Source organism: Rousettus aegyptiacus, unplaced genomic scaffold (genome assembly GCF_014176215.1).
Source record: "Rousettus aegyptiacus isolate mRouAeg1 unplaced genomic scaffold, mRouAeg1.p scaffold_m13_p_10, whole genome shotgun sequence".
Taxonomy (NCBI): Eukaryota; Metazoa; Chordata; class Mammalia; order Chiroptera; family Pteropodidae; genus Rousettus; species Rousettus aegyptiacus.
The window spans coordinates 49804265-49820245 of NW_023416285.1; the positions used below are offsets into that span (position 1 = coordinate 49804265).

At 31.2% G+C, this 15981-nt stretch overlaps 1 protein-coding gene across 4 annotated transcripts in view; it reads right to left on the reverse strand.

The window, feature by feature from the left end:
• USO1 (USO1 vesicle transport factor) overlaps positions 1-15981 on the reverse strand; it is a 65119-nt gene that overhangs the window by 36293 nt on the left and 12845 nt on the right. For 2 of the 4 annotated variants that reach the window (XM_016156020.2, XM_016156023.2), the window contains exons 2-8: positions 15436-15522; positions 15297-15361; positions 9043-9119; positions 7247-7258; positions 2137-2237; positions 1652-1754; positions 1441-1496 (exon numbers count right to left, since the gene is read on the reverse strand). In XM_016156020.2, the coding sequence (XP_016011506.1) occupies positions 1441-1496; positions 1652-1754; positions 2137-2237; positions 7247-7258; positions 9043-9119; positions 15297-15361; positions 15436-15522 (501 nt within the window). The remainder of the gene's footprint in view (positions 1-1440; positions 1497-1651; positions 1755-2136; positions 2238-7246; positions 7259-9042; positions 9120-15296; positions 15362-15435; positions 15523-15981) is intronic. The other 2 variants (XM_016156024.2, XM_016156021.2) reach the window with 1 other exon arrangement.

Sequence of the window (15981 nt, forward strand, 5' to 3'; positions counted from 1 at the left end):
GTATATTATGGTTTACGTAACATTACATAACATTATGACAGTAAGGATAGACAAAAATACTTAAATAAATAAGTTTACTGAAATCAAAGAAAAGATGGTTGTAAACATGTAAAAACCAAGAATCCGAAATGTACAACAAAAATATAACTTAATCCCTAACAGTATACTTAATGAAAAACAACATAAATAATCATTTTATCTGTCTCAAATAAAACCTGAGAAAGTTAGGAGCAGAAAAAAAGAGTGAGTTAAAGGAAATGGTATATTTAAGAACCAAGGTAATACAATTATGAAAACAAAAAAATTATATCTGAAAATAAAAACAAATGATAATGATATTACAAGCAATCCAGGAAGAATTTCTTTATTAATTATATGGTATCTTAAACCAAAGGCCAATTAAAGAACAGAAAAACAAATTTAGGTTTAAGATATGCGGTAATATTTTAGTCAAGGAAAGATACTCAAAATTCCTAATAGATGGGTACCCATTTAAATAAGACAATTCTTAGAAGAATATTAAAGAATAAAAAATGTCCTTCTCATGAGTTATATTACCATGCTATTTTATCACTTAAAATACTGCGCTGACATACATACCACAAAATTTTAAATACAAAGCTAAAAAAAATCTGTCTATGTAAACTAGAAGTCAAGAGGATTTCAATTTTTTACTCTGCTTTGCCACTAACCAGTTGTGAGGATAAGAGCAAGCCAAATGATAGGGCCAGGGCCAGGTACCATAAATACAAAGATGAATAAGACATTGCTAATAAAGGACAAATCATTTAGTCTCCATGAGTCTTGGGCTTCTCAGTGTAAATATGAAGACTGAATTAGCTAGATGTGATCTCCTGGCTCTAGAATTTAATTTTAAAGATTTTCCAATTGTTGTCCAAAGTATTACAGTTTTGATCAAGTTGTAGATAACAGAGAAAAATGTTTAACAAAACATCACATCAATACAAAATATTCAACTTCTTTGTAAATATTAAAATAAGTCAGAATAGAAAATACCTCCAGAGGAAATCATGCTCTAGAGTTATACAAAGATTACAAGGAAACACCTTTGAAATACATTTCAATGAAATGAGGGTGAGGATTCCAAACGTGATGCTGTTAAGTTTATACAGTTCAATGTCTGAGAATGTTTCCTCTACTCTTTCTGGAGGTAGAGTTTCAGAAGAGGATAGAATAAATCCAAAGCTTGTGGAAGGCATAAATGTGAATAGCAAAATCATTTGTCTAAATCAAAATACTGGATATACAGGAAACAAAAAATAAATGTGGCCTTCTTAATAACTTAAAAAGACCTAAAAGACTAGCATTACCCCAACCTTCAAACTTAACTTCTTATGACTCTGAATAAGGGTCAACAAATATTTCCTTTGCAAAGAGGGCTAAAAAAGCATATCCTTATGTTTTTCAAATTTAACTTACATCATTTCGTATAACTTCCCTGGAATCCGCTAATAAGTCCATCAATCTTGAAACACCTAGAACATAAAACCATGTGAAGATACTGGCAGATTAAAAATATAAATAGTGATTCAAATTATAAATAATTTATTAACACATCATTTCTGTACCCCTACTTAGGAATGAGCCTCACTTTTAAATCAAAACAATATAAAGAAGATGAGTCACTTACCCATGGGACTGACTAAAATAATCTGCTGCACCTGAGGCCCTAACTGTTTTAAAAGTGAAGTAAGAAGTTTCACACCAGGCCAGCGGACATGGAAATCAAACTCCTACAATGTAAGAATTTAAAATATTTAAGATCTGTAATTTACATTAAACAAACAAACATTTATTTCAACTTAATAATGGTACCAAATGCTACAAACAAAAATTTAGCAAACTTAAAGAAATAAAAAGAAAATACAGTTAATATAAATTGATCAAGCTGACTGAACTGTTATTGACTAGATAAAACAATATCTTTTGTAAAAATGGAAATAAGCAGACAGCATTTTAACAGATTATATAGTTCTTAAAACATGCATATGAATCTCTAGCAATGATACAACAAACTTCACTACTTTAAAAAGGTATATGTATCATGCTTCACCCAAAAGGACAACAAAAGCAGCTTATTAAAGAATGACCAAAATAGCAAGGTTCTTTATTTACCTCTAATAAAGATAACAGGAGAGTGACATTTTCTTGCTGCTTAATGAAAATTTCTGTAAACTGGCTCCCCAAATCCTCACTCTGTCTTGTGGAATTTTCTTCTGTAATATTCAGAGATAAAAGTACGTCAATATTACACTATGTTATTTAAAAATATTCTTTTTGTTGAGGCAGCTAAGCAGAGATGGTAATTTTCTTGGAACAGTATGGTTTGTGGTGATATCACAATTATGCTGGAAAAATATATCCTTAAAATAACTTTTGACGTCATTCAAATAAATTTTTATTCTTTTGCTATTATTAAATTTATTGGGGTAACACTGGTTAATAACATTACATAAATTTCAGGTATACAACTTATGACATCTATATACTCTATTGTGTGCTCATCAACCTAAGTCTAGTCTCTTTCGTCCTCCCCACTGGTAACCACCATTCTGTTGTTTGTATCAATGAGTTTACTTTATTTTGTTTGTTCACTTATTATTTTTGTTTTATATCCCAGATATGAGTAAAATCATATGGTTCTTTCCCATCTGACATATTTCACTTAGTATAATATTCAAAATCTATCCAAATTGTCACAAATGACAATATTTCAAATTTTTATTCTTTAGATGTTTAAATATGATATTCGAAGAAAAGATATTCAGATTGCCAGATTTTCTCGAGGACATTTTTAGGTTAAATTTCTAATCAGGGTACAAAAAACTGTATTGGGGTGATGGAAACGCTCTATCTCAAATGAGATTGTGGTTATACTACTGTATACATTTGCCCCAAAACACAGGACTATAAAACCCCCAAATATAAATTTTAGTGTATGTTAATTATAACCTCAAAACCTTCTTGCCTGAAAACATTATTGAACATATATAGTCCTTGCTGACTGTCAGTGTTACTGTGTTAAAATATTAACTATAAATTAAACCAGTCACCAATATCTTTTTCAAAAAAATTAATGTATATATCCTATAGTTATTTGGCAATAAAATCAGAACTTGACATTTAATTTCTCATTTACTCTTTAAAAATTTTCATATTAGTCCTTAAGACTTAAAAAGTCTTTAAACTATTTGTTTCAACAAACTGTTGTTATATTTCTCAAAAAAAAAAAAAATGAAGGATCACTAAAAACTGAAGCAACAACTACCAAAGTAAATTATTATTTGAAATCTTCCCATACTATAAATGTAATTTAGAGATGGTAGGTATACTACTTCCCATTTCCTCACCTACACAAGACACAGGTAATTGATCACAGCATCTGCTGACCATCAGAATTCTTTTCCACATATTGCTCCAGGCAGTGACAATAAACCAATGGAGCTGGCAATCAAGATCAAACCTATTTATTATCACTCAAATAGTTCTTTTGTAAATGTGAGATTTTAATATTAATATACTTTAGAAATGGAAAAAATCCAGATGACAAAAAAGCAAAGCAATCCAACAGTGACTGTGAAAATTGCCATCTAATTATTTTTAGAGGAAAGAGAAAAAAGAGATGATAAGTAGAAAGGAAATGTTTTCCAATATTGATTAAGCACCCAAATACACTGGGTCTTATCCTTCAAAAACTCTAAGAAATATTTCTCTTATCATTTCTTGTACCAGCAAAAGAATTCACTGTTTCTGAATCTTAAAACTACATTACTAAACAAAAAATACTTTAGTTTTAAAAGAATAACTCTGGCGTTGTGCTGAGTATTAAATGTTAAGGAACAAGGAAAAAAGGGAGACAGAATAGGAGTCAATAATTAAGGTTAAATGGTGAAGGGGGCTTAGACTTTAGCAGTCATAATTTTTATAAAAATGGAACAAGATTTGCTGATATTACATAGAGGGGTAAGAGAAGTCAAAAATGAATGAATGAATGAATGAATAAAAAAAATAAGAATGATTCCAGGGTTTTGGCCTGAAGAATTGAAGAGTTGCCATTTACTGAGATGAGAAACCCTGTAGAAGCAATTTGAGAGTATAAAGAGAACAAGGAATTTAATTCTGTTAAGTCTGAGACACCTTATAAAAATCTTAAAGGAGATATCAAGTAAGCAGCTGAATAAGTACAAGCGTAAATGTCAGTGGAGAGTTTTGAGTTGGTATATAATTAAAACAATGCTTCTGAAATATAATTTATTATATAAGTTTTTATTTGACAGTGTGAATACAGTAGAGAATATAAATTCAAGTACAGGGGCAGGCCAGTAATGTATGCAAGTGGAGCAGGCTAGGTTTAAGACAATAGGGAGCATGGAGAGTATATGCTCTATCAAAGGGAAGCAGCAGTCACTCAGCTCCAGCTGACTGTTGCCATGTGAGAATGCAGGCCCAGGTGTCATCGTTCTTCACATTTTTAAAAGATGCAAAAGAATTTTTATAAAGAGAAGCCTAAAATCCAAAACCTGATGTGAAAGCTCCCACTTTGTAATACTTGCAACTTATTTATTTAAAATACTAAGTGCGCCAAACGATTCTGCTTATAAGACAACGTCCTTGGGCCAAAAGGTTGTAACCACTGGAAAAAAGCTCAAAATAAAAGTCATTGACATTTGGGAGAATATTAAAACTTTTAAAGTAATGGGGGGGGGGGGGTGGAAGCATATACAGATTTGATGGACTCTCCCTACAAAATTATTTTAAAACGCTGAAATATTTATGTGGATAAATGCAAATAACTAAGCTGGGGATTTTACCCTTGGTTAGTATTTCTCAAAATGCAGGATAGTGTGACATGTTTAATACATATCTGAGGTAAGCAAGCATCTGTGCACAAACGTATTTGGATTGAACACAGACGAATAGGTTTCTTTACTACAGGATTCTCAGTACTTACTATACTAGGGTAAATTTTGTGATGCTTCAGAGGGTAATATAGTATGTTTTGTTTATTTAACTATGGACCTATTTTAATACAGAATACTCTGGACTAGTGCAACACTTTAAGGAACGCAAGCTTAAACCAAGAAAAAGTTTAATTCAACATCTGCATTGAGCACAAGTTAAATGACTTAGCAAGTAGAGTTAATATATCTGATTTATTCTTTAGCTATACTATATAAAATACTGTACCTTAACAGTATATGATAAAAATTTATGTTTTGAAATGAACTAATAAAATACGATCCTGTTCCAAGGTTCTTTCTGGTTTAATAGTGTTAATTTTAAAAAGCTGTTTGTGAAATAAACTCTACTTTCTTTAAGTTCTATCATAAGACGGCACTTTCCAAGTTTAATGTAGAGTTCCGCAAAAATTAGCTAAGCAATTAAAGTAACATACTAAGCTATTTGGTGTAGCAGTGTATTAACCTAAAGCTACTATAAATGACTACATTAATTATATCTAAAAGTTGTAAACCAAAACTAAACTCATGAAAAATTATACCTATTTTACAAGTGAGCAAAAGTACAAGTAAACGATCCTCTCTCATCCAATATACTTATTTTAAAACTCCAAGAGCTAAGTCTATTTCTTACATCCTATATTTAATATACTACATGCTATACTTATTATAACCTGTAAACGACCCTTTATTGTCATATGAGTGAAAAAATAAAAGCAAAATAGCCCTTTATTACCCAGAGTGAAAATAAACCTAGGACAGGTATACAAAATTAAAGAGTGCTTTTTAAAAGTCTTTATATACTTCTGGCAACATTTCAGTCCTATTTACATGATTGGCTTTTAACCAAATACGTGTGTGTGTGTGTGTGTATATATATATATTTTTTTTTTTCAAGTGTATTTACAGTTGCATTTTTCCCCAAAGGCATAAATAACTACTCAAAAACATTTGTGAACGTTCTTTTTCGAACTCCATACTCACGTTCATAACCCATATTATGGAGGACAAAACTATTTTATAGAAAGAGATATTCTAATAAAAGTAGTTGTAATTCAGAGTGAAAAGTATCAAGAAATCTTTTACACTGTGGTTAGTTACACAAGTACACCTATATTTTTAACATTTGTCTGCATCCTCTATGAACTAGTTATGTAAATTATGAATTTTAATAAAGACTCTAGTTAGAAAAATGGCCAAAATTTATTAAATCAGAAATCATGGAATACAAAAGAAAAAAAAGACTATATATATAAAAAAATACGGTTATCCTACTTACTAGATGATACTATATGTTACATGGTCTCTGGGCTTCCATTTTTAGAAAACAGGAAAACATCACCTACCTCACAGGCTGCTCTGAGGATCACATAAGATAATGGGCATTAAAGCACTCCAAATTTTAATGCTCTATACAAGTTAAGATGAAACAATAATAGAAACAACAACTTCTGATCTGTACTGCCCAACAAGTAAACAGCTTATTGTCACAAAGTCAAGGCATAATGCTCTGTCATTTTCTGCTTTCAAACAAGGAGTTCAATAAGTTAGATTCTTTGTTAGTTTTTGTTAGGTATCAGCAACTGAGTTATGTGACACTGTAAATCCCTTTTAGATAAGGATATTCCCTTCCTTATTTTAAAAACTTAAGGATCTCAGAAAAAAAGATAAAGCAAAACAAAATCAAACTTGGTTACTTTAATTATGAGTTAAAAGAAATATCAACGTTAAAAGTAAATGGAATTTGAAACAGACTGCCAGAAAAAAAAGACAATATTGGTGAGTTCTATAAATTAGTATCAAAAATGTCAGTAACCAGACATTACTGGGCATGCATTATTTTAAAGGGACAATATCAACATAAAAGTATGCTCTGAACTGAGATACTTTCCAGTTCTTACTGAATATAGGTAAAATTCATATGTATACATACTTCTGTATACATGTTCAAATATTATTTTAAATAAAATGCCTCAAAATTTTCCAGGAAGTATACAAAAAGTAATTCAAATGGACTGTTCTAACGGAAATAGCTTTATTAAAAGATGCACTGGAATATTTTGTGTTCTAGATAATAAAAAGATTTAGTAATCATAGAAAAAAAGCAATATAAGAATATCAGATATTCCTCTTTAATTCTTATCCAGTGAAACAAATCTCAAGATCTTTTACCAGCCAAAAGAAATATCACTTGACAGTGTCCTTTTACGTGATCAGAAATTATGCCTAAAAGCATCATGCATATGTAAATGCAATCAATCTTTTACCTTCAACATCATCTGAAAAGGCAGATAAAAATAAATAAATAAATAAAAAGTGGGTGATAAAAAAAAACAGTTTCTCATGTAGTCGGATTCACAATAAAATAAATAAGAGCTTAAAAATGTCAAGCAATATAATGTCTTGGAAGACAGGACTCATATTCATTTTATTCAAATACCTGAGACATCCCAAAAGCAATATAGTATATGCTGTACGTTTGGAATTATGAGACAGATTTATCAATAAATTAAAGGGTTATAAAGTATCTCCAGGTAAAGAACTCTAAAATGAAGTTCATTATGTCAGCTAAGAATTACCTTTTGATGAAAGTTTAAGTTCCTATACTAATCTTCCCTAGAAAAAGTGACTCTAATAACTATTTTTCCAAAGAATCGTTTATCCTGTTTTATCCAAAGGATCATTTTGAGATGCTGAATTAAAAATAAAGAGTGCAAATACAGAAAAAGAAACAAAAAACTGGACTCTGAAAATAATTATATTATAAATTTATACCCAAATCATCTAACTATAAATTATTGCTGCCCCAATTTTTTAAAACAATCAACCACTATAAACTAACTAGAAAAAGAGCTAAATTTCTAATCTGAAATGGCCCAAAAATAAGTCTTAATATCATATAATAAGTGTGTTGCATCTAATTTTCTTATCTGAGAAATAACTAGACAAAATAAGTATCTTTTTTTTTCAAAGTGTTTTCTGTTGTGTTTAAGTACTGTCATGTGACTGACAGCTTCTTTTCTCATGGGTACCAAATTATGTTCACTAAAGATTTTTCAGACCTGAGAAATTAATAAAGTTAAGTTGTAAGCTAGATATCAAGAGAAATAAATATTTAAGAAAAAGGATATTTAAGTCTTAAGAAATTGACTATTCAACACAATCCAGTTTCGAATGTTCCTATTACTGGTATTCTGTGAAGTTAATATCTATATATATTTCTGTACTACTTTTACTTTAAAAACATCCTCACAAATTTCATCTACATTTCTTTATGACTTGTCTACTCAGAATTTTGAAAGATCCTATAACTTCAGTTCTAAATTAGGCTTATAAAATGCAAGAACATGTCCATCCTTCTGATAATCTAGAATGAAAAACCCTCTACATCCATTGCAACAGCCAATATAATGAAGAATACTCTTCAACAGCATTGTGAAATGTTACCTGATGCCTGTTTTTACAACATATAGTACAAAATGTATATAGACTTCTATCAAGTATCCCACATACTAACAAAATAAATTAAATGACAAGACTATGCAAGTAATTTGAAACCAAAAAAAAAGGATATACAAAAGAAATGTGTGGATTTCAAACTTACCATTTCACACAAAACATTTAATGTAAAAAATATTTTCTAATTTTAATAAATTTTTGCTCTTTATAAATTAATGAGTCCTATGTTAAAAGTGTTTAGTACTTACTAGAAAAAAACTCTCTAACTTCACCGGATGACATTTAAATAGTGTGATTTTCAATCAATAGCCAAAAATAATTATCTAATCCAGAGATTACTAATATTCATACAGCTTAACTAAAACCAAATATAAAGAGATAAATATTTTGTAATAAGAAGACTCTAATTCCCTCTCTAAATTACATAGAAAGCAATCATATTAAAGGTACTTTTCTAGAACTAAGCTATATCTTTATTGATTTAAAAAAAAGAAAAAAGAAAAAGATACTTATAAATTTGTTAAATATACTAAACTTTAAAAGCCAGCAAAACTGGCACAAATCTAGTTAATTTTATACAAAAAACATAGTAAAAGAAACTTACCTACTTCTTCTTCATCATCATTAGATATTATATTATAGAGTGTGTCCAAGGCATAACCTATTATTTCAGAATCCGAACTGAAAAAAAAAAAATTGTATTTATACACTGCTAGAGCATGAATTGTTATTACAATTTTTAGACAGTTATATTGCAAGACTGTATCAAACATTAATTCCAGTTCTAAAACTTTATCCTAAGAAAATATCAGAATGTAATTATAAAGAATGCAAAGATTTGCAAAAGTAAAAAATTAGAAGCAACCTAAATGTCCAATAAAAAATGATAAATCTGCACATACAGCAGCAATAAAAAATGTATTTCAAAGAATGGTTAATGGTATGGTAATGAAAACATCCGTGATTCAATGTCAGTAGAAAAATAATGAATAAAAAAATTAATGTACAGAATGATCCCATCTAGCAAAAAATAAATATACGTTCATATGTGCTTAATTAAGTACTTTTTAAAAAATCTTATAAATTTATAAAATAAATCTAACTTTAAAACAAACATAATTAGTATAACCCAGAAATTTTATGGGTGTGTATATGTTTATACATGTTTTGTGATATCATAATAGTGTTATCTCTACTTGGACTATTATAGTTTACTTCCCTGCTGCATACTTTATTAAAAAATTAAAAAATCTTATGGTAAGAATGTACTATTTATAACATTAGGAAGTATATTTTGTAGTCATTGATAAATTTTGAAAGCATGATGATGATGGCATTTAGAGTGGAAAACAAAAATGAGATACAAATCACAGAGATTAAGTGAATATGAAGAAATGATTAGAAGTGATAGATGAAAGCAAAGATGAGGGACAAGGGTTACATTGAGAGGATATAAATCTCAAATGAACTGGTTTTTAAATTATTATTTATCTGTTTTGTTTTTGAGAAATTTTGAGGGCTATCTTTAAAAAAACTATTGAGAAACTAGGAATAGAAGGGAACTTCCTTGAAATGATAAAAGTAATCTATGAAAATGTAATGGTGAAAGACTGAATGCTTTACCCCTAAGATCAGGAACAAGACAGTAATGTCCTCTCTAGCCACCTCTATCCAACACTGAATTAGAGGTTCTAGCTAGAGCCTTTAGGCAAGAAAAGGAAATGAAAGGCATACAGATTAGAAAGAAGAGATAAAACTACACCTATTCACAGATGACATTCTTTTAAGTAGAAAATCTTAGAGTCAACTAAAAAACTATTTGAACTAGTATACAAATTAAACAAAGTTGAAGGATAACATGCTAAATATAAGAAAGCCAAAACTCAAGTAAATGAAAAGGCATTTTGTTCATGAATAGGAAGACATAATATTGTTAAGATGGTAATATATCCCAACTTGATTTACAGATTCACATATCCATATAAAAATCTGAGCTGTCATTTTTTCAGGAATTGACAAGCTGGTCACAAAATTTCTGTGGGGATGCAAAGGATCCAGAGCAGTCAAAACAATCTTGAAAAACAAAGTTGAAGAACTCACATTTCTCAATTTCAAAACTTACCATAAAATTATAATAATCAAGACTAACATACAGATCAGTAGAATAGAGCCTAAAAATAAAGCCTAACTTTTATTTCAATTGATTCTTGACAAGGATGCAAAAACGATTTCAATGGGGAAGGAACAGTCCCAACGAATAATGCTGGGATAACTAGATATCTACATGCAAAAGAATGAAATTGGATTCCTACTTAAAATCATACGCAAACATTAACTCAAAATGGATATAATATCTAAATATAAGTAATTAAGGCTATAAAACTCTTAGGACAGAAATCTTCAAAACCTTGAATTAGGCAATGATTTCTTAGCTATGACACCAAAGGCATAAGCAAAAAATCAAACAGATAACTGAACTTTCTCAAAAATAAAACATTTGTGGACATGGTTCTATAGTGTAGCAGTTAGCACGTCTGCTTTACGTGCAGAAGGTCCTGGGTTCATACCCCAGTGGGACTACAGTCCATGGTCTATGGCCATGCCACCCTGAACAAGGCCGATGTCTGATCTCAGAAGCAAAGCAGAGTCGGGCCTGGTTAGTACTTGGATGGGAGAACACCTAAAAAGACCAGGTGCTGTAGGTATAAATAATAATAATTTTTTTAAAAATAATAAATAAATAATAAAAATAAGAACTTTCGTGCTTCAAAGGACACTATCAAGAAAATAATGAGAAAACCCCCAAAATGGGAGACAATATTCACAAATCGAAAACCCGATAAGGAAATTGTACCCAGAATATATACATGGTTCATTAATAAAGACAGGTGGCACCCATTTAAAAATGGGCAAAGGATTTGAACAGACATTTCTCCAAAAATGGTATACAAATGATCAACAAATACATGAAGATGCTCAACATCACTGTCGTTAGGGAAATGTAAATCAAAACCTCAATGAGATAACAAGTTATACTCACTAGGATGGCCATAAAAGAAAAAAAAAAGGACAATAAAAGTGTTGGCAAGGAGAAGCTGAACCTTCATACATGGCTGGTGGATATGTAAAATGAAATAGCCTCTGTGGAAAAGTTTGGCATTTCCTCAAAAGGTTAAACAGAGAGTTACATATGACCCAACAATTGCATTCCTAGGTATAATACAAAAACCAGTACACAAATGTTCATAGCAGCATTATTCATAAGACAATAAATGGATATATAAATAAATAGATATCCATTGACTAATGAATGGATAAACAAAATGTGGTATATCCATACTATGGAATATAATTCAGCCATAAAAGGGGATGAAATACTAATATATGTTACAACATGTATGAACCTTGAGAGGTTATGCTAAGTGAAAGAAGCCAGACACAAAAGTCACATATTATACGATTCCATTTATATAAAATGTCCAAGGTAATCAAATCTATAGAGACAGAAAGTAGATTAGTGATTGCCAGGCATTTTGGGGAGGAAGAAATAGGGAATGATAGCTAATGAATACGAGATTTCTTCTGAAGTGATAAAAATGTTCTGGAAATGGACAGTGATGACAGTTGTATAATTTTGTGAAGATACTAAACCCATTGAAGTGTATGCTTAAGAAAAAGTGAACTTTATGGTATATAAATCATATTTCAATTAAAAAAAAAAACCCTACTGAGGTATTATGGTTTGGAAACATCAATGAGAAACAGACAGCTTTCAGGCCCTGAGTGTGGAGTGTGAATGAACAGCTCTCCTCCAGGTGGCTGTAAGGGAAGTAGACCCATGGACAAGGCAAGAGCTTCAAGTCATGCCAAGAAAGGCAACACAGCTCTTTACAATGCAGCCAATGATAAGGGGATCTAGTGGAAGGATTCTGAGTGTTAGCTGGACAGGTCAAGAGAAACATAAAATAGTAATAAAGATGAGAAGTGGGTGAAGAATACAGACCATTGCATTGAATGAAGTTAAAAAACTTCACAGAACACACTAAAAACAGAAGATACTAGACAAGCATGGGAGGCAAATGGAAAGGGAATTTAGGACAAGATACAAAATGAAACAAAAACGCTCGAAGTTTAGCTTTGTTTGTTGTTTAAAAGGCACAATAAAATACCCAACCACGTTTAACTAATACAATTATTGATTCACGCATTCACAAGGTTACTTCTAAGCATGGTGCCTTGCACATATTAAATGTGCAATAAATTTTATAAAAATGTATTTCTTAACTTTTATATCAACAATATCTGCACATTTATTTTCTGCTATGCAGGAAAACTGACAATAAAGGCCACTTTACATAAGAGGTAGCATTCTAGTTTTCATGTTGAGATATTAGTCATTTCATTACTAACTATAAGACTCAGTGAGAACATGCACACATGAATTAAAGATACATGAAAAATATTATATGCATGTATAATTACACTACATTTTTTTTGATTTAGGATCTGTTTTCTCTGACTTGGAATATTATTTAAAGCAAGATTTAAAACTAACTTAGGTTACTGTATTAGTTTTGATGCTGTATGTAACAAATTACCAGTTAGCGGCTTAAACAACACAAATATTATTATCTTGCAGTTCTGGAAGTCAGGAGTCTGACATGGGCCTCAGAGGACTAAAACCAAGGTCTCAGCAGGGCTGCTTTCCCTTCAATACGGTCTAGGGGAGGATCCTTGACTGTTCCAGCTAGAAGTCTGCCTTCTTCATCTTCAAAGGCAGCAACAACAGGTGGAGATCTCATATTACCTCATTCTGACTTCTTTTGCATTCTTGTTCCACTTTTAAGGAACTTTAGGATTATAGTGGGCCCACCAGTATAATCTTAACCCACCAGGTTAATCCAGTATACCCTTCCCACCTTAAAGTCCTTAATTTAATCATATCTGCAAAGTCCCCTGTGCCATCTAGGGTAACATTAATAGGTTGTGGTGATTATGATGTGATTATTATTGGGGGTGGGGCATTATTTTGCTTATCACGGTCACCCACTATGGTGTTAATAAAACAGACAGTCCTGACACATCCAGTACACTTACTCAAATGCACTGGAATTATTTGGTTTTGAAAAGACAGCCAATGTGGGTTACACTGAGGAGAAAAGGAAAGGTTCTAATTGGTGTGAAAAAGCAGCTGAGCATTGCTCTAAAATATACTGAAAAAGAGGCTATTAGGTTAAACAGATGGACAGTATTGGGATCTTTAAAAAGTTTGTTTGCTTTGAGGAATTTGAGACTTCACACTGCAATGAGCTGGTGAAATGTATTAAGTAGTCAAGGGATAGAGTTATATTTTAGACAGATAATTCAAGTAATATACAGACTAAATGGAAGGACAAAGATATCTGAGGCAAAAAATATAGTTTGAAGGTGGTGGTGGTTTTAAACCATTTCCAAAACCTCTTTGATACAGCTCCCTTCAAAAGATGGAACTGAATCCTCCTCCTCTTAAGTGTGGGCTGTTTTTATTAACATGCTCCTAACAAATAGAATGTGATGGGATTGATGGCATGTGACTTCTGAGACTATGTCCTAAAAGGCATTGTGACTTTCTTTCTGTTCTTTCTCTAGGATCGCTTGCTCTAGGAGAAGCCAGTTGCCATATCATGAAGATGCTCAAGCAGCCCTACAGAGAAAGCAACATGGTGAGATACCGAGATACCTTGCCAACAGCAATGTGAGTGAGCTATCCTGGAATCAGATCTTCCAGTCCCCTGTCAAGCCTTCAGATGACCGCATGCCTGGCTGACTTATTGATTTCAATCTCATGAGAAACCCCGAGCCAGAATCACCTAGCTAAGCCACTTCTGAATTCCTGACCCAAAGAAACTTTAAGAAATATTCAGTATTGTAAGCCATGAAGTTTTAAGGTAATTTGTTATGCAGCAAAAGATAACTAATACAGAGGCTAGAAAAATGGTTTAAGTGATTGATATTGAGAGCCAGAACTAAGACCAGCAAAGGAGAGTGAGAGAAATTCATGGATTCCAGATTCTTCTTTTTTTTTTAATCTGGATAGGTATAATAGGTTAAAATGAATGAGTTCAGCACAAATCTTCCAGTTTCTTGCTTGAACTGGAAAGGTGCTATCAACTGAGATGAATCTGAATGTAGTTGAAGAGGATGTGGGGGTGAGGAGGCAAATAGGAGCAGGATGACCATAGATAAGTTAATTTTTAAGTATTTTTAATTTGAGATACTTGTGAGATACCTTGATGTGGTAAGAATGCCCAATGAGCAGCTAAAGCTTTTAAGATATATTTAACTAAAGGTAAGACTTGAGAGGTATTAATACATAGCTGTTAAAACCAAAGATGCAGATATAATCTCTTAAGGAGAAATTGAAAGACCTAAAAATAGGCTGAGTGATCTTACTCTTAAGACTTGTTAAGATTTAACACTTCACCTATTAGTGTAGTTTATTTCTCCCAAAAAATTAAGTTTGGATAACTGGTACACCAAAATATGTATATCACAGAATAATACATTATAGTATATTAAGCAAATACCAAAACATTCATTTGCCAATTCAAACTCAAGATCTCAAACCTTAAATTAGCAGTTATTTCATTCCTTTTTTATATAATGGAAACTTCTCAACCCAAGGGTTGAAATTACATCTGTCCTACTGTTTAGCCCAGTGGTTTGCATCTAGTGTCCAATAAATATTTATTGAAATGACAACTGAAAATAAAAACTTAATAGCCTTAATATTTCAATCATTTCTTGAACAGTGATTTTAAAACCAATTAATTAAAATTTCAAGAAAAATTAGGGACGAAAATCATTAAAGAGACTTACCGATCTGTTTGTAAAACGTGAATAAGATGTTCCATAGCTTGAATACCCACTTCCAAGCGATATTTCTGCACAAAAGAAAAATGTTAAAGTAACTAATATCCAACTTAATAAACTAAATAACTGATGAAGTGATACAGACCTTAGACAGTGATTTGAGAGCACGCACAGCATCTCTTCGATCATCCAGTAAAGTAGATGAAGCTACTCTGTCACAAAGCTTTTGAATCTGTCATGGAAAAATGAAATAGCATTAACAGAATAAAAAGAACAAAAAAGAAGTACGAAGTTTCTCTTCAAATTTATACCACTTAATTTTGAAAACAAAACAAAAACAAAACCCAAAAATTGAACAAATGGGATGTCATAGAAATGGTCCTTCACAAATCTAAGTAACTAGGAAATATCATAATCTCATTAGAGATCGAACATTTTTCAGAGACTTGAAAAATGGAAGTCAATTAAAATAAGTCACATTAGTTGAGGAATTAAGAGCAATTAACAGAACCAGAGTTTTCTAAATGTGCCTCTTATAACTGTTTGAAGAAAGAGGGGTGCATAATCCATTAAGGTTATGGTAGAGGATGTGAAATTACTCAAAAGTTTTAAAAATAATAATTGTTTACATCATAACTTCACCCTATATCTGCACAATAGTCAGAGTGTATACCAAAAATTTTAAGTTTTG